The sequence below is a fragment of the Salvelinus sp. IW2-2015 genome, linkage group LG6.2 (genome assembly GCF_002910315.2).
Source record: "Salvelinus sp. IW2-2015 linkage group LG6.2, ASM291031v2, whole genome shotgun sequence".
Taxonomy (NCBI): Eukaryota; Metazoa; Chordata; class Actinopteri; order Salmoniformes; family Salmonidae; genus Salvelinus; species Salvelinus sp. IW2-2015.
Window position 1 is genome coordinate 11556526 of NC_036846.1, and position 13361 is coordinate 11569886.

At 39.2% G+C, this 13361-nt stretch overlaps 1 protein-coding gene across 2 annotated transcripts; it reads left to right on the top strand.

Annotated features, from left to right (window-relative positions):
• The first annotated feature begins 1015 nt into the window (after nt 1-1015).
• On the top strand, nt 1016-12756 carry LOC111965826 (pituitary homeobox 2). Of its 2 annotated transcripts, XM_070444237.1 has the most exons (4): nt 1016-1417; nt 3864-3932; nt 9292-9494; nt 10756-12756. In XM_070444237.1, exons 2-4 carry the CDS (start codon nt 3887-3889, stop codon nt 11317-11319), a joined length of 813 nt encoding a protein of 270 aa, XP_070300338.1. In that variant the 5' UTR covers nt 1016-1417; nt 3864-3886; the 3' UTR covers nt 11320-12756. The 2 variants fall into 2 exon arrangements, with proteins under 2 accessions (XP_070300338.1, XP_023845927.1); XM_023990159.2 differs by lacking the exons at nt 1016-1417; nt 3864-3932 and adding an exon at nt 7867-8479.
• Nucleotides 12757-13361: the final 605 nt, after the last annotated feature.

Here is a 13361-nt window from a genome sequence, read left to right on the forward strand (position 1 = left end):
GGTTGTGTGCATTAATTCCTTGTTTAATGAGAGTATGACTAAAAATGTGAAAGAAGGATTAGGCACGTGAAATGTACATCCGGTCTGCTTGGCTCATTTAAGATGTGAAAGGAATATCAGTCTGTATTTTAAGGATCTATAAAGTGCATTTGCATCCCAGCCAGCTGTTCGCTTCTGCAGAAAATATTCGATAAGTCTAACCCAAAACGTGTCAATTAAAATGTAGGCCTACTAACTAGATTTTCATAAATGTTTATCTCTGTTACACCAAAAATCTCACACAAAAATGTTTCACTTTAAACTGCCAAAAACTTTATGTAAATGTTTCAACTAACATTTAAGACATGGTAATTTACACTGACACTGTAAATCTGTATCAAATGGCAGATATTTGTTTAATCATGATATGAACATTCACAACTCTCATATTTGCACCTGCCAACTAAATTCTAGTCTACTTTTATGATTTATTGTTGTGATGCTGGTTAGTAAATGTAATCAATTCATGAATATATAGCTTTAGCGACTGGTTTCTGGTAAATTTCAACATGTATAAGACTCTCTTCCAGCAAATGTCTTGTAGCCTATGTGGGCTGCAAAGAAATTATTGACTTTGAAATAACAGTGATATAAATGAACATAGGCTTCAAATGCCCTAATCTTACTGAGAGATATAAATAGTAAAGGCTATTTTATACGGGAATTATAGAGTCAAGAAATATGTAGTCATTGCCAATTTGCTTATGCAAACATACACTGTGAATTAATTCCATATTTTATATATTATCTTAATTAATGAAGGCCTAAAAACAAGAAAATACAAAGGGTAACCTATTTGTTTTAATGAGGTTTTATGCAATGCTGTTACATTTCGTTTATTTTATTTTATTATTCATTGTGGTTGTGAATTGAGCGTTTCTAAGTTTATACTGTCTTTAACTACACATGCACGTCGGCGCAGATAAAGACACCCACTGAGGAACACACACTCACACAGACACACACCCACGCGCTCTGTCTCAAAACTCAAGAGAGAGAGAGAAAAATGCGCCACTCTTTGAGTGTCTGTCTGGGAAAAAAAGTTGTTAAGGTTGAGGACGATCCAAGAAGAGAATTATCTACTGAAGTGACAGCGCCTGCCTCACCATTTCTAATCGCACTGTTAGCTAGATGGTTATAAAATCGTATGTGGCATCAGTTTTTATCCAATAAGCGGGAAAGAAAATACATCTAAGTAGCTCTGAGACTTTTTCCTTCGGGAGGCAGACAGCAACTTTCATATTTTGGACCTGGAACTTCGCTGTCTCCGGTTCTTATCTGAAAGGTGATAAGCGGAACCATCGGTGTGGAATTTACCTCTTAACCAGACAAGAATAAAACAGGAAAGGACGAAAAGCGCTGGCGTCTTCGACCACTGGTAAGTGCTGAGGCTACACTTTGCGGAGATGTGAGTTAATGCAAGTTAAATAATTCGTTCCACCTTGGGTTAGCCTTTTCGGCGTAATCTGGGAAAGTCTGATGTGAATTTCATCAGCACCGCAGTAACATGAAGGGACATGATAAGTGAGTTCGTGGCAGGTTTCACCTTACAAGTCCGCCAGATGATAATGATGTATCGTTAGCACTGAATTGAACATGGAATGGACTGGACTTTATGGTCTTGCGCCTCTAATTAGCCTAATGCAAAAACACATGTTTGTGTTTTTTTATTTTTTTTATTTTCCTAATGCAGACAGGCTGGACTGGGGTTGTTCGTGGTTTTGAAGGGAATTGTGCAAACTAAAGAAATAAAGAAGCATACATCGAACCTTCAAATATCGCTTCAGATTCAACAATTGGTTGTGGGCTAATGGACTGATTGCACATCAGTTGCGTTGCGTATATTGCTGTGATTGCATTCTTAATCTCAAACTGGCCATTTCTCCGATTAAAATAAATATAATATTGGCTATTTATATTATATGTCGATTATAGTAACACCCTCAAAATATTTTACACAAGTAAAAGACACATTAATGATGATATAGATAAATACTGATCATTTATGCGTATGACTAGGCTAACAACGAATATAGACCGAATATTATGATTTAGGACAAAAATAATTAGACATTCATGGTGTCACAATACACACATTTATATTGACCTAATTATTATTATTATCAATATTTTTACAAGTGGGAATAATAGAGTAGGCCTAGTAGTAGTAGCAGTAGAAGTAGAAGTAGTAGTAGTACCAGTAGTAGTAGTACCAGTAGTAGTAATAGTAGTAGTAGTAGTAGTAGTAGTAGGCCTAGTAGTAGTAGTAGTAGTAGTAGAACTACTAGTAGTAGGCCTTGTAGTAGGCCTAGTAGTAGTAGATGCAGCAGTAGTAGTAGGCCTAGTAGTAGTAGTAGTAGTTGTTGTTGTTGTAGTAGTAGCAATAGCAGTAGTAGTAGTAGTAATAGTAGGATCAGTGGTAATAGTAGCAGCAGCAGTAGTAGTAGCAGAAGTAATCGTAGTAGTAGTTGCAGCAACAGTAGTAGTAGAAGTAGCAGTAGTAATAATAGTAGTAGTAGTTGTTGTAGTAGGTCTTGCAGTACTACTAGGCCTAGTAGTAGTAGTAGTACTAGGCCTAGTAGTAGTAGGCCTAGTAGTAGTACAATGGTTATCATAATGAGAGACTTGCAAAGTAATGTATAGTATGTATTAACTATGCTTGCAAGTTAAATTGGAGTTAAAATAAACTTCTACAAACAGGTACATTTACCTCCTAATTGTGCAATATTAATTGAATTATTACTTCTTTTTTTAAGTAACGTGAATCCAATTAATATGATCAATTGAACTTCTAACATTTCCCACACAGGCCTATGTGCATACAAGGCTACTGCTCCTTTTTATATGTGACTTCTTTGAAACGGCTATTCCCCGTCAATGTCATTTCCAAATCAGTTGTAAAGAGAAGGGGCTAAGGGGAGCCTGCTGAAATATGAATGAAATCGTATTTCTGCCGCTGATTAGATAACACGAGGGATTTGCAATAACCTTACACCTTGCAACCTGACACCCCATCTTTCATTTTACGGCGGAATACACGAGAACCTGCTCCACTCAAACCAGGGTTAGCAGGTACACGCCATGGGAAAACTAACCTCCAATTTCCTCCAATTTCTCACCCTTTTGAATAGAATCACAGATGTATGCTATAAAGCAGGTGAGGCGAGTAGCAGATCTGTGCTGCGCAGGCGGGTCCAGAGAGAAAAAATAATGAAGGGGAAAACGGTTAACAGCATGATTGCATGCAAATTTCCCATCTTAAATTATCATAAGCAAACAGTCGGAAGTCTGGTCTAATAAAATCCCATCTGTGTTACTTCATATCGAGTTAGTATAGAGCTGCGATAATGAATTTTGTAATATCCCACCGACAGACATCTCAATCAGCCATTAATCCCGTGATTTTACTGCGGAATCACTCAACTTCCAGTGCCCCAAACTGCTGCATGCCGCCGGAACAATTTACACGAACCCCGTCACAGAGCACCCTGTGAACCGTTGCATTGCTTTTCTGTAGAAACGGCATTTAAAGAGTGTTATAGGGTTCAAAACCAATGATCAGTAGGCCTATTCAAATGTTCGACATTTGGCAAAGCTTGAGGAAAATAGCGGAGTGCTTATAGGCCTTATCAAGAATGATACAGGTCTGACAATTGTGTGACAATTGAAACATACAGGTGTGACAATTGTGTTTTGACCCTATACTGCAATGTCTTGACTGTACATGAAGAAAAATGTCGTGATTTTGAGCACACAGGGTTGTGTGTATTCGATGCAACCGTTTCAGCATTATCATACTAAATCCAGTCCCTTTTCTTTTCCAGAAGCGGTTCCCCTAATTGCGATAATGGACTCCCACTGCCGCAAGCTTGCGTCAACTTGTGTACAAATAGGTGAGCATATATGTGTAACTACTGTGTCACAACACTTGAATGTGAAATTCTTCAAATTTCGCCCACTGCAGAAAACAGATGCTGGGACTATAGCAGCACCATTTCATGTTTTGGTTCCTTTGCATATCAGAAAATAAGATGCATTTTCGTTCCTAAAATATTATAGATCTGTCTAGGCCAGCTTTTCCCAAACTCGGTCCTCGGGACCCCAAAGGCAGCGCGTTCTGTTTTTTTGCACTAGCACTACACAGCGGATTCAAATAATCAACTAATCTCAAGGACCGAGTTTGGGAAACGCTCGTCTAGGCCTATATAGGTGTATCAGCCCAGTTCTTTTGAGGAAAAGTGGTTTTATACGGTCTTAGATTGCCACCTGGTGGCTGGGTGTTGATGTGCAGTAGTGCGCCACTGGGAAAGAGAGTAGGGAAAGACCTAAGCATATATTCTATCTTCATACACCCAGCTTTCGTTAAACTGCCAGGGGTTACAGATAACACGCGACAATATATATGGACTACTTTTTTGTTGTTGTCATGTTGTCCTCTTCATTTGAAGTAGGGCCTACCAAGTAGTCCAATATCCCACCTTTGGCCTATGAATAAAAGGCAGTTTAATTATATTTCCTCTAATATAAGGCACTCTTATTTTCTAAGGGACGACCATTAAAAAGTATCATCGTGTAATTTGTATTGCACTCGTGTGGATATCAATGCATCTTGCATCAAGTTGTGGCTCATATCAGTCATGTCAAAATATGATGAAGCATTTTAATCCATACACAGAAATATTCACAGAAAAACATTCACATAGGCTACATTGCACATAACGAAAAATGCAGTGTATTTCGTCTGGGCCAAGTCTGTAAGGTTGGAGTGGATTTCATTTATTGTGTAATTAGGGAATAACATCAAACGAATCTTGTTGAAGTGCTAAACGAATTACCAGTTTGGCAACTCAACTCTTAATTTAGCTCATTTTATTTTCATTCATGATATATTGGATCTAATCAAGTGGCAAAGCGGGCATCAGCCCGTGGGGCTACTTTTCTCCATAGCAGCAACTTGAGCAAGGACGGCGTTGTGATCCCTCATTGATTAACAATAATAAGATAAATAGAAACACATAATTATATGAGGTAATGCAAAGACGAGCGTGAAGAGTGAAGAGTGAAGAGACACTCGAGCCACCTGATTATTGGCGATCCCTTTTCAACTGTTTTACAACGGCCTTAATATATTCAGGTCTTGTCAGATTGACTCCAGGGAAAACTAAATGTATAATGAAAGCTTATTCGTGAGGAGGAATATACTAATGGAGGAATTTGATGTCCCCTTAATCCTATGTAAAAAGCCTTGTCGTCTCCCTTATATTGACTGAATTGCTAATTAATGGCCCTCTATGGCGTATCGCGCGCGATAATCCACAGAAGAGAGATAAAGCATTCTGAAGGTAAAAATGAAGAGGAAACCGATAATCCACTGCAAATCTAGTATTACTTTCAGCAAAATAATTGAGCAATCAAAATTTCTTGGCTTGCAGAGCCTACAGAAAAATGCAATTTAAATGTTTTAATTTTTATAGTAGTATATTGTTATTATTATTATTATTAGTAGTAGTAGTAGTAGTAGTAGTAGTAATAGTAGTAGTAGAAGTAGTAGTAGTAGTAGTAGTATAGTAGTAGTAGTGGTGGTAGTACTATCATTAAAACCTGGTTGAATAAACGTTGTTTCTACGTAATTTCAATGAAATTTCAATGAAATTACGTTGAACCAACGCGGAATAGATGTTGACTTCTGTGCCCAATGGGAATTTTTACAGTTAAGTTGTTCACAAAATCCTTGCTAAAACGCAGAATGCAGGTTATTGCTTAATAAGGCCCGAGACTACGTCATATTCAAAACAATGGGCTTACCACTTGTAGATCACAACGTATAAGACCCAAACGAATTGCATTGCACCAAATGACCTGTGATAGACCCAACCTCTGACCGAATCATATGAGGGGGATTTAAACAAATAAAATCCACCTGATATAGGGCCCACGAAAAGACAGGCGTGAGAATATTCACCTAAACTGAATAAATAAATGATGTAAAGGAAGACATGCAGGCTACATTCACATCTTCATTCAAGGACTGCATATATTATTGTACAGCTGTGTACAGTGGGGTGGCTAAACACACAGCGCAAGGTTATTTTTATAACTCTATAGGGAGGATGGAGGCATAACCATACCCGTGGTTTTGACAGCTCTCTCTCCCTCGCTCCATGGTCCGCGCGCGGCTCTCCCACAAGAGTGCAAATGAGGTGTATATCAAGGGCTTTCACGGGATTAGCCCAATAATGTATTAGCAGCGCCCATATCCTGATATCCAGGAGATTGTGAAGAAAATATGCGTGATGTCTAAATATTCTGCGGTTTACATCCAGATTAAATACAAAGTATGCATGAAACAATTAGAAAGCATTTGTGTAGTTATGAAGAAAGTTATTTTGTATTATTAGTATTGATATTAACAATGCATTCAACGGACTATAATACATTTAATCTATTATATGATATGTGGAGACTGACAATCAAATAATTTTCTATCATGTTACATATTCAGTTCATTTCTATTCCATGGACATTTGAATGCTGTTTGCATTTACAGTATTAACGCACATGCCTAAGGGGAAGAATACTAGTCCCATGTCAACTACTGTCAAAAGTCTGCATAGAGAATAACCCCCATGCATACGGCCATTTATCTGCAATGGGAAATCAGCTCGAAGTCATTAAAAGTCCTTATTCCAAATTGTTAGGCAAATGAGAATCTTATTAGATTAAAAAGCACTACAAGTCGACTTCCTGAGAACAGCTGAAAGGTCTAAGCGCACAGGATACCCTGCTAAGCACCGAGATAAAATGAGTAATTTCGAGCAAATCGAATGACCTAAACCAGTGTTTCCCAAACTCGGTCCTGGGGACCCGAATCGGTGCAGTTTTGTTTGCCCTAGCACTACACAGCTGATTCAAACAACCAAAGCTTAATGATGAGTTGATTATTTGAATCAGCTGTGTAGTTTAAGGGCAAGAAACATAACGTGCACCCYTTGGGGTCCCCAGGACCGACTTTTGGAAACACTGCCCTACTAAACCAAGGCCCTTGCATTTTTGCCCAATTGTTTGGTGACTAATAAGGTTAAATGTGTGACTAGATTGTGTCACTTGACTTCTGATGTGATTGATTTGGCTGGTCATCATTTATCTGTTATGCTCGAAATGGCCAACAACTTGAAAAATGCCAACATCCGTTCTGTGAACTATCGGCACTGGGGTCAGCGCGTCCTGGGTTCCCCATCATATAAATATAGCGTTGCTCTTTTGCGCATTGCTCGGAGACGACTGTTTATGGAAGGTCAGTTCATCAGGTGATCTCTATTGCATGGTTTCTGCAATGGGGAGAACATAAGATTAGCAAGAACACAGTAAATAGGCTAGCCAATTTTGACCAAATAAATGCATCATGAGCCCCTGTTGGTATGACTTGAATGTTAGATGCAATTTCCCTAGTTGGGTATGTTTTCCATTAAAATCCTTATGTAAATGTCTGAGAGTAGAATGCACACGACGTGAGTGACGTGCGTTTCAATACTGGTGTTTTATAACGGTGTACTATAGACTTCTCATTGAAAGAAAGAAGACTGTATGTGTTTTTATCTTGGGGGTCTGCAAAATGGGCATTCGGTGCATCGTCGGTACACTACACTATGCGTCCCGTCTCTCTTTACATGGTTTTATTTGGAAGAAAAATAAGCTATGTACCCCGCATGAACACATTGGCAGACATATTTTATTTCCCCGTGCGCGGGTTGGCTGGGCAAACCTTCATGTCTACATTGACGGCCTGTCAGAAAATGGGAGTGCTCTCGGTGACGTCAAAGGCATAGGAGAGAGGCACAGTGGTCCAGCCAGGGCGCAGCGAACAGCTGAAATGAAGAGCGAGCGGCGTAGTGTGTGTATGCCTCTGGATCTAATATCACCTACCTGTCCTTGTCACTCTGATTCTCCGCGCAGCAAGCAGTATCAGCCCGATTTATCTATTTGCCCCTACTTCAATCAAAACGCTGTTTTTTTTTTCTGCGACGCGAATTATGCTGGGTTTCTCTAAATAGATTTTAAGCAGTTTAAACAAAGGTCTTTTTTTTTGTTTTACTTTAATTTGCGAGGGAGAAGCGTTGCTATAAATCTTGACACCATTGATTCCCACGTTCTGCTATCCGTCGGACGTCTCTCTTTTTTTGCTTGCACTGAGAGAACTTAATCTGCCTCTGACAGTGAGTCGAGCGCTTTCCTATCCATATGAACTCTATGAAGGATCCATTGAATTTAGACCATCACCACCACCACCACCACCACCACCAAACCGGGACTAAACTCTCTTCCACGCACCACAAGGCACTAGCAATGGCCTCTAGTCTGCAGCCGTTGCAGCGGTCTGTGGACTCCAAACACCGGTTAGAGGTACACACAGTATCGGACACCTCCAGTCCAGAGTCCGTAGGTAAGAATCATCCCGTGGTGCATACTGTCAGCACATGACTTTGAGAGGAGGGGATGGCCGTTTTTCTGTTAATAAGAAACAAAAGATGGCTCCCTACAGCCCCTCTCAACAAAGGCAGTTTGAGACCGAGGAAGATATTATTTTACGAATGCAAATAGTCATTGGACATATCAGACTGACAGAGGGTCACTTTGTTTGACTATGCAGATATTCGGATTGTGATTGTGCCAGTAATTGGTTTATTTGTGTTATAAGTGTCACCGAACTTGACGCTCTCATTACTTACATAACCTTTGACTCTGGTGAAGTTCTATTTTTGTTGTGATCATGTTTAACGTCTTTACGCATACCTTTATACGTGTAATACTTTTAAAATGTGAAATGTAAGCCTTTATTCGATGAAAGACAAAACAGATCAACGTTTTAAATGACCATTTGTACAGTATTACCATTGGCACATTGTGCAAATAAAACAAAACAATCAATGTCATACTGACATTGTTTTGGAGTCACGTTTAATATTACCTTCTTGTCATGTATCTGCATCAACACTCCAAAATAAGGAATCGTAACATTATTAGTAGTATTAGCATGAGAGTAACTGTTGGTTAAGGGCTTGTAAGTAAACATTTCACGGTAAGGTCTACACTTGTAGTATTCGGCGCATGTGACAAATAAAGTTTGATTTGATTTTTGATTCAAAGGATTTAAAATGGGTTCAGGTTTTACGAGGTTCATATCAACCGAAGGTACTTCACGCCTGTGACTGACCCGATCACAATGAATGATGCATTTGTTTACTCTCTCCACAGAGAAAGACTCAAAGGGCCAGAGCAAAAATGACGACTCTTCAGATGACCCTTCTAAAAAGAAGCGACAGAGGCGACAGAGGACTCACTTCACAAGCCAGCAGCTACAGGAACTGGAGGCCACGTTCCAGCGGAATCGCTATCCGGACATGTCTACAAGAGAGGAGATAGCCGTGTGGACCAACCTCACAGAGGCCCGCGTCAGGGTAAGGCCCTTGGGAATAAACAAACACTATTTATGTGCATAAGTTCGGGTGATTTGCGCCACTCACATTGAGTAGGGGCAAGGACGTGAATTATTACACAAGCATAACGTTCATTGCGCGCGGCCAGAACATGTTTTCTTAGGACATAATAGGTTGCCTAAAAGAAAATACTCAGACTGGTTATTCTTTACAATTATATGACTCAATTAACAAGTCACAAAACACCAAACATTAGATGGCTACGCCTATAATTTATTGTTATTTAGAAAAACTAAAATGACAGGCCATGCACTTTACACAGATATGTTTTACTGTAAAATAGTACGATTTACTGTCAATATAAATTAAGTGGATACAATGGAAATGGTTGAAATATAACAATTTCACACATTTACTATATTTACGAATAATATCACAGTATTGTCAGATATCTAACATTGCCGATAACAAGATAAGTAAGGTTGTTTATTAGTTGTTCTAGAAAACAAATAATAACTACAGGCTAAACTGTTAGCGGTTAGGACATTAGCCCCAGACAGATACCAATCGTGTTACTACGTTCATGTGAAAGAGGTGCAAAAGCTTGTATTTTGTGTTTGTCACTCTCGTGATGTATAAATAAGGTCACTAACGTGTTTTGTCTTTGCCTATGGAGGAATAGGCTTACACACCTTCAGAAACCACATTAAGATGGTCCAATGACAGTTAGGAACGCTGGATGTGTTGTTGGGATTATATTGGAATCGACCCAGATTTCTTTGCATGAGAGAAAGGGACTCAATTGCGCCCTGTTGCAATCCAACACAGGATTGTATCACAAGGAGCGTTGCGCTTTGAGATAAATTACTTTACAATAGTTGTTTTGATAACGTCAATTAACTAAAAGTTTGAGAACAACTCTATATATTTAAAGCATATCCTGTGTTAACACTTTTGGCTGTGGGTATATTTTTGCAAACTGATAAGGTCAAGATTTGTCATTTGTGAGAAATTAATTGAATTGATTTACAGTTCTATGTCTGATTTTTATTTATTAAGACGCATCTAAAGGCCACACATATGAAGTAAAAAAAATACGACATTTGGTTAATTGCTGACCAATTAGGCTACCCATCAATTATTCTGAATTGCACCGGATAGCCAACAAGTCGTACTTACGTTGGCTATAAAATATAATATACATGTGGCCGACATGTTGCGTTAATAGCCTAAAGGCCTACATAATTATCAAATTCTGAACTCCTCTTTTTGTTTGTTGTAGGTTTGGTTCAAGAACCGGCGAGCAAAATGGAGGAAAAGGGAAAGGAATCAACAAGCTGAGCTATGCAAGAACGGCTTCGGTCCTCAGTTCAATGGACTTATGCAGCCCTACGATGATATGTACCCCAGCTACACGTATAACAACTGGGCCGCCAAAGGGCTAACTTCGGCCTCCTTGTCCACCAAAAGCTTCCCTTTTTTCAATTCCATGAACGTCAACCCTTTGTCATCGCAGACGATGTTCTCCCCGCCCAACTCCATCTCTTCAATGAGCATGACCTCCAGTATGGTGCCGTCCTCGGTTACTGGCGTGCCCGGTTCGAGCCTCAACAGCCTCAATAATTTAAACAACCTTAGCAACCCCTCTCTGAATTCGGGAGTTCCCACGCCAACCTGCCCGTACGCCCCGCCGACCCCTCCTTATGTGTACAGGGACACTTGTAACTCCAGTCTGGCAAGCCTGAGACTGAAAGCCAAGCAGCACTCGAGTTTTGGATACACCAGTGTTCAGAATCCAGGCTCAAATCTGAGCGCGTGCCAGTACGCCGTGGATAGACCAGTGTAATACCTGAGAATTTCACGAGCCCCAGTCAGAGGAACGAGAGACTACTTCTTTTTTTTCAGAAGGGCACTAGAATACTAAACCACCGAAACCCGCGATGGAGTTTCAAACTTAAACGGAAGTAATTAGGCTTTTTTTTCAATCCTAATTAGTATTTTGTTCTACATCGGCGAGTGGAGAATGTATGATACTTTACTTTCCACGCTTGTTTATTTTGAGGTTTCTAATTTTGGACGTTAATTGACTGAAAGGTTGTATATATATCGAAATATCATCTCCAGTTTATTGAGGCGAATGCTGTTGCTCTCCAGTTTTCTCAAGGTTAAATTTAACAAAGCATGTGAAAACCCTAAAGGAATAATGTTTTGCTTGCAAACAAGGGAATGTACATACTAAACGCACCAGTTGTGTGTTTCTAACATATTATAAATTTATTATTAAATGTCTGTGTGAATATCGATTTAGAGTAGCAATCTTGCGTATAAAAAGACGCATCAAATGTTCCTGCGAAATTAAATTGGTTTTGCTCTGTGTATACTATTTAGTACGGAATTTTGTTTCGTTTTTTTTAAACAAAAAAATAAATAAACTATTGTGTTTTATTTAATGGAAGTAAATATATTGTTCAAAACGTTTTGTTGAGGATTTTTGTGCTGATCCAAGTGTTAGTGTGAGTTTTGTCGAGTCTATAGTGCAGGGAATGACAGTGTGTCTATCGGGGTTCGATTATGCTAGCTACTAGGCCTACTAATCTAAAGCGAAAACAATGGCCCTCTCCAATACACATATGAATCGAGACGCAGGGAGATGCAGGGGTGGAGAGGGCGAGATGCCCCGCCAGATTAACTGCTGAATACATGTCTGCTTTTTAGCCAAGGACCCGGAGTGATCACTGGTGCTTGAAATAACACTGGAATCAACAAACTGGAATTGGACCACACAACAAAGGCCCGAGCTCATTACCTTCTGACACATAATAATCACGAGTGCTATATATAGCCAAACAATGAGCAGCACTGGACGTGTAAGATGCGCCTCTTGATGCAGTGGAAAGTGATTATAGACTTACATAACATTATATATCACAAAACATTACCATAATCAATAATACCAATACAATGTTAGCATCTTGTTTTATTTTGACTTGTGCAATGTTCTACGAATCTCTCATAAACACAACGATTAACTATTGCAAAACTATTCTCTAGCCTATTGAGAGATTGGCTATATGACAGGCCTATGGCGTCGTGTTCTGGGCGTAGATGTTCATATTGTAAATATTTTCACTTTTGCAATATTTGTTGTGCAGATCTACAACAATCTGTATTTTCAATAAGATAACAACACCAATCATAATATCAATAACAATTGGCTAACAATGACTACGATAATAACAATGTTATACTTGGCTGAATAGTACATTAAACATTTTTAAATGTGGCCTACTATTTTTTCCAGAGAGCCCATGCACCTTCTTTTACGCATTGTGTTGACATGTTCGATCCGGCATTGTAGTTTTGTCTAGACAGTCCTGTTTACAATGTGGTCCGTTATCAAATGCACCAGTGCGTTTATAGAAAATCAAAACAACTACAAGGCACCGAGAAAATATAATTCACAAGTTTGAACAAACAAAGACAGGTATGTAGCTCGGGGACGGAGGCGGCTGGGACTTGTGATCTGATGTCAGCGCAGAGCTCGAGATCATTGTAGAGCGCTGATGAAAAATGGAAGAGTTAGCACTGTTGGCCACATTGGCTAACAAGACAAATCCAACCTTCAGCAGATGTCGAGGGAAATAGCCTTCCATTCGAAATCAAATGCACTGTGCAGGGGGGTTTATTTGGCCTAGAGGGATTATTTCATATTTTCAGGTGAGCCCTTGTTCATTTGATAATGTGTTATTCATTATGCTCATACAATGTTTGAAACAATAATTGACCTAATTTACTTGTGCTGTTGCGAAAGTCAATCACTATTTTATTAGCCCATATTAATGCGCGTTGAGGCTCATCAAATATAACATGACATGAAAGAAATATTGG